Source organism: Fukomys damarensis, unplaced genomic scaffold (assembly GCF_012274545.1).
Source record: "Fukomys damarensis isolate Sample0158 unplaced genomic scaffold, DMR_v1.0_HiC HiC_scaffold_39, whole genome shotgun sequence".
Lineage (NCBI taxonomy): Eukaryota > Metazoa > Chordata > Mammalia > Rodentia > Bathyergidae > Fukomys > Fukomys damarensis.
The window spans coordinates 19,981,042-19,987,544 of record NW_022900951.1 but is presented as its reverse complement, the minus strand read 5'-3'; the positions used below and the strand labels follow the sequence as shown (position 1 = coordinate 19,987,544).

Here is a 6,503-nt window from a genome sequence, read left to right as displayed (position 1 = left end):
TTCCCTATTTAAAAAAAAAAAAAAAAAAAAAAAAAAAAAAGATAAAAATTGTATACAGTAAATTCTTTTTTTTTGGTACTGGGAATCTAACTAGGGACCTTTCACTTGCAAAGCAGGTGGTGGAAACACTGAGCTAAATCCCCGGCCCAGTAAATTCTTCATTACAGAATAGAATGGAAAAAGTTGTGTAATGGAAGAGTTGTTTGTATAGCTAAAACCCACAAGGGCCTGGGATTTAGCTCAGTGGTGCCGCCACCTGCCTTGCTAGCGCAAGGTCCTGAGCTCGATCCCTGGTACCAAAAAAAACCAAATCAAACCAAACCCAGAGAACCAACTTGTTTGATAAAGAATAAAATGGTCACCAAACATTTTCATCTTTAATCCAAAGGCACAATACCTGTAATTCTCAATGAACCTTGGTATCTGATAATACACTAAGTTGTAAAAAACTAGAAAAGGCTTTAAATTATTTTAATAATCTTTATACAGTAGAGGTTATCTTTCTCTCTCTCTTTTTTTTTTTTTTTTTGTACTGAGATAGGGTGTCACTATGTTGCCCAGGCTGGCCTTCAACTCCTGGGCACAAATGAACCTCCTGCTTTAGCCTACCAAGTACCTAGGACTACGTGCCACCATGCCCAGGTAGAGGTTATCTTCTTTTATTCTCACTCAAGTGTATAAATATAATTTGCTATCATGCAACTGACATTTTTGAGTAAGTTTTTTGAGGATGGGAGGGTTGCTGGGAATTGAACCCAGGGCCTTATGCATGCTAGGCAAATGCTCTACCATTAACTTTCCATTTGCAAGACACATGAAATACAACCATTCTCTACTACAAACTGTACAAATTAAAATACTAGTGAGTATAAGCTAGGCATGGGGGCACAGTTATTCTCAGTTATTCAAGAGGCTAAGGTGGGAGGATTGCTTGAGTCCAGGAGTTCTAGGACAGCCTGGGCAACATAGCAAAGAGAACCTGTCTCAAAAACAAACAATTGAACTCGGGACCTTGCGCTTGCGAGGCAGGCGGCGGAACCACTGAGCTAAATCCCCAGCCCTGTATTAGTTATTTTAAATCCAGTTCATAAAATTTATTTTATTATTGCTAAAGCAGGTTATTTACTAAAATATATTCTTTATATTTGAAATACTTTTTATAAACAGGTGAAAAACTATTTTGTGGGGGGTTGAGACAAGGTCTTGCTAAGTAGTGCAGGCTAGCCTCAAACTTGTGGCAATCTTCCTGCCTCAGCCTCCAGAATGCTGAGATTACAGGCGTGCACCACTACGCGTGGCTCTAAAAATCATTTTATAAATTAAAGTCAACAGTTTTTAAACTATATAAATATTCCCCCACCCCATTCAATTGTTAAAAAACTCAATTAAAAATCTACAATATATCTTTTGAGTAATCCATTTCCTATGACAAGTTTGTGAATGTCCACAAATTAAAAGAAAAGGAACCAGAGAGAAAGTCTTACCAATAAGACCCCCAGGAGCAGCATACTGAAGATCATTATGTTCCGCAAAAAGTGATACAATTTTGGAAAAGATTGGTTTACACATGAGCTTTCCTTCGCTATCTTTGGAAACAATACCAGGTCTGACTTCTATTTCCTGGCCCACCTACAAATATATAATTGGAAATGAGAATTACCATGGTACACAATATTCATTTACCTGTTAGGCTTCTAGAAGAGATACCACAAAACTCTAACAACAATCCTCTTTCAAAATCACTTTTTCTTTTTTTTTTGTACCTGGGATCAAACTCAGTACCTTACACTTGTGAGGCAGGTGGTGGCAACACTGAGCTGAATGTCTGGCCTGAAAAAATCACTTTTTCTGTGGTGGTCTGAGACAGTGTTTCACTATGCAGGCAAGGCTTGCCTCAAACTCCAGGCAATCCTCCTGCCTCAGCCTCCTGAGTGCTGAGATTACAGGCATGCACTACTGCGCCTGGCCAAACATCACTATTTTTAAAAAATGGAAAAACAAACATGGACAAGATCTTCAAAATCAGAACTACCCAACTGTTGCTAACTACCTAACACACAAGCCTGTCACCATACAAAATGAGCTCCAAATTCCCAAGAAGCCTTTAAATACAGAGATCAGACATACTGAACACCACGAAAAAAAGTTGTGTATGTGTATATTCATCTGTGGCACAGGGGACTGAACCCAGGGCCTTTATTTTTAGTGCTTTCATTTTGAGACAGGGTCTAAGTTGCTAAATTGACCAGGCTAGGCTCAAACTTGCAACCTTCCTGCCTGAGGTACCTGCAATGCGGGGCTTGCAGGTGAGCACCAGCATGCCCACCAAAAACTTATTTTTCAATTTGGATTATGCATACATTTTTCCTGATTAAATCAAGAGCAAAATAGCCAGGCGTGATGGCACATGCCTGTAACAACAGCACTTGGGAGCCTAAGGCAGGAGGATCACTGTGAGCTCAAGGTCATCTTGGGCTACAGTGAGTTCCAAGGCCAGCCTGAACTACATAGTCAGACCCTGGCTCAAAACAAAACAAAACAAAAAAAAGGGCAAAGTAAAAAACCAAAAACATAACAACCTAAATCCAGCTTACCTTCAATACTCCCTTTAGAATACTACCACCAGCCACACCTCCCTTAAGGTCATCAACTTCACAACCAGGTTTGTTGACATCAAATGACCTAATGACTAAAAGAAAATTAAAGAAATTAAAGTCATCCCCCGCCCTGGTACTGGGGCTTGAACTCAGGGCTTTGCACTTGCAAGGCAGGTGTGGTGCCACTGAGCTAAATCCCCAGCCCTTTAAAGTCATTTGTATTTTTTTTTTTCCTCATTGAGTTTATTGGTACATTTTAGGTATACAGTACAGTAACATTTATTATTGGGATCTTGTACCTTTACGTGACAGGTCTTTAAAGTCATTTTTAAAATTAATTTTAATTTTAGGTGCAGTATTATTTTCCAATTCAAATTTTCTAAAAAAAATAAATACAGGGCCGGGGATTTAGCTCAGCGGTTCAGTGGCCTGCCTTGCAAGCGCAAGGACCCGAGTTCAATCCCCAGTACCAATAACTAAATCAATGAATGAATGAATGAATAAAAATTAAAAAAATAAATATTATTACAATGAGAAAAATGGAGATAACTTGACAGTCATTAATAGATGGCATATTATGGTGTATCTGTACTAATGGATTATCGTGCAGCAATTTTAAAATGATTATTATATATCTGGGCATGATGGCTTATGCCTGTAATCTCAGCATTCAGGTAGTAGAGACAGAAGCATTGCTGTGGAGGGCAGCCTGGACTACAAAGCGAAACCCTGTCTCAAAACAACAACAAAAAGGTAGTTGTTATATATGTAATCATCTGGAAGAAGGACACTCATAATATCATTAAGGAAAATAAAAGTCACAAAAAATATCACATGTACTATAATTCTATTGCCAGGGGGGACAAAACAGTAAAAATATGTATAGTTACCCTCAACATCTGAGGGTTCTACATGTTATTCAACCAACCAGATTAAACATTTTTTTAAAATTGTGTCTGTAATGAGCATGTATGTACTTTGTCATTATTCCCTAAACAATAGCACTATTTACACAACATGCAGCTTCTGTCTTGAATTAGATATTATACAGTCTAGAAATAATTTCACATATACAGGGAGTGAGGATATAACTCAGTGAGAGCTTGTTGAGTATGCACAAAGCCCTGGGTTCCATCACCAGCAATGAAGGGTTAAAAGTGTTCGCTTCGGCAGCACATACACTAAAATGAAGCGTTAAAAAAAGTACACGAGACTATGCATAGGTTATATGCAAACACTACCCCATTTTATATAAGGGATCCCTACATTACATGGCCTGTACAATGAAAACTTATTTTTGTTTTTTTATTTTTAATTAACTTCATGAACTTGGATAAGGCAGACTCTTACACCTGTCGCTCATTTTTTTTTGGTACTGGGAATCAAACGCACCACTGAGCTAAATTGCCCCTTTTTTTTTTTTTTTTTTTTTTGAGACAGGGTCTTCCTTTGTAGCCCAGGCTGGCCTCAAACTCATGGCACCCCACCTGCCTCAGCCTCCCAACTGCTGGGATTACAGGCATGCACCACCACGCTCTGCTAAAAAGTTACTTTTTTCATTTTACATTTTTCATTTTCACAACTCTAGGACTACATATCCTGCATTTAGGTCACCCAAGAGAACTTTTCCTACCAAACAGGAGCCCCAAATGAAGGCCCAGAGGGGCTCAAATGTCATTTTTGCAAAGGCTCCTACACAGAGCTGTAGGAGCCACAGGTTTGGATAATCAAGTAACACCAGTAGCAGCATTTCATTAATGGTACAACACCATTTCTATGGAAATTGTGATACCCTAAAACACTATAGCTTCAGAGAAGAGTTTATTACTCCGTGTTGCTCACATAACACACCATATACTGAGCATAAAAAGGTTAAGTTTCTACTACTGTATTCAGGACTCTGTCCCTCAACCAGCGTTGCATTCTAGCACTCACTGCCAATATAACCTTGGTGCTAATCAATTTCGAAGATTTTATGGATTTATTCTCACCTCTGCAGAAATAAACATTAATAAACATCCTTAGAGGGGAACTGCCAATGTAAAAAAGACCAAATTAAGAATTAAAGGAGACTCCTATCGCTTACCAATAAGTCGAGGTTCTGAAGTAAAGTCTCTAGGAGGTACTGGTATTTTCTTTACTATGTACTCACAGACAACTTCAATATTGTATTTCAGCTGGGCAGAAATTGGAATAATGGGAGCTCCTTCTGCTACTGTACCTATAAAACAAAATTCAAAAAGATCAAAACAATACAGTTTCATAAAACTTGTTCTACATATTTGTTACCTAAAATAATTATGACTAAAATAGAGGCCTAAGCATCCCCAAATGTTAGCAACAAATAGAAAGTAATAGTTCTGTTTAGGAAGATGACAGTATTTTTTTTCCTTTTTTTTAATTCCTGGAAGTGAATTCTATTTCCCTTAAGACAAAAACTGTTAAAATCACATTGATATACTTCACATTGTAAAGCAGTAAAACTGTTTAAAGAAATAAAATACACTTCTGTGAAAGTACACTTTATAGCTGAAAAGATTTCTAGTAACATGTAATTAAGCTCCCAAGAAATAACAAGATAAAATAAGACTCTTCACTAATCAAAGACTGCTAGCACATATAGTTTTTGCACCTCATTAATCACAAGTCAAACAAGCTGGTGAAAGAAATGGACCAGAGCTGGGGATTTAGCTCAGTGGTGCCACCTCCTGCCTCATAAGCACAAGGTCCTGAGTTCAATCCCCGGTACCAAAAAAAGACCAAACATAATTAAACATAATTACATTTTACTCAAAATGACTTTTCTTTTACATGACAGAACTGGTTTCATAGGAAGCTAAGCTTTCTAACAAGAACAGCAAGACTGAGAATTGAAGACAATAAGATGCATCATATTGTCCCTGAAATGCAACACTATACAACTAGAAAAAAGGAGACTATGAAGATTTTAAAAATGTTTTTATTCCTTTTACTTACCACTGATGATGGGGTGTAGGGGCAGTGCTGGGGACTGAATCTAAGGGCCTTGCATGTTACATCCCCAGCTCTGAGATTCTTTTAAAATCTAAGTGATAAAGTTTCACTGAATCTAACTTCAATTCTAATTTTCAGCCAGCAAGAATATATTTTAGTTTGTCAAATTCAGAAATATACATCTCACTAGTTACATTATCAAGTAGTAGAGAGAGAAATAAGTCTTAAGACCCCTAAGACTGGGCCAGGGATGTAGCTCAGTGGTGCCACACCTGCCTGGCAAGGTCCTAAGTTCAATTCCTGGTACCAGTGTGGGAGGAACACCCCTAAGATTACCCCTTGTTTTAGATAGTGTACTATATTAAAAGTTAACTTAACATTTGGTATCTGGATTAAGTGCCACTCAAAGGGATTCAGATTTATTAGATACTATGGCTTCTTACCTTGTACAAATGCAAGGATCTGTTCATATTGTTCCTTAGCCTGACTTTCTTTTACCAAATCAATTTTATTCTGTAGGATCAAAATATGCTTCAGTTTCATGATTTCTATTGCAGCCAGGTGTTCAGAAGTCTGAGGCTGAGGGCAAGATTCATTACCAGCTGGTTGATGAGGAATAAAAAAGATATATGAGAACAGGTGGAAATACTGGTTTCTAGGGACAGAGCAGAGGGAGGCCTGGACTGTGACTGCTAATGGGCACTGAGTTTCCTTTCCTGGTGATGGGAAAGTTCTAGAACCATATATTGGTAATGTTATAACCACTACATTGTACAACATATAGCTAGGTTTCATTATATTTCTATATTCTACCACCCCTAAAATGTAACAGCATCTATGAAAGACTTCAGAAAGGCCAGGGATTTAGCTCAATGGTGCTGCTGCCTGCCTTGAAAGTGCAAAGTCCCGAGTTTGATCCCCAGTACAAAAAAA

General features: G+C 37.9%; 1 protein-coding gene across 1 annotated transcript in view; it reads right to left on the bottom strand.

Annotated features, from left to right (window-relative positions):
- The window catches only part of Eif2s3 (eukaryotic translation initiation factor 2 subunit gamma), a 20,280-nt gene that overhangs the window by 7,643 nt on the left and 6,134 nt on the right, over nt 1–6,503 (bottom strand). The window contains exons 6-9 of the mRNA XM_010607153.2: nt 6,014–6,172; nt 4,684–4,818; nt 2,595–2,689; nt 1,485–1,629 (exon numbers count right to left, since the gene is read on the bottom strand). Coding sequence (XP_010605455.1) covers nt 1,485–1,629; nt 2,595–2,689; nt 4,684–4,818; nt 6,014–6,172 — 534 coding nt within the window. The remainder of the gene's footprint in view (nt 1–1,484; nt 1,630–2,594; nt 2,690–4,683; nt 4,819–6,013; nt 6,173–6,503) is intronic.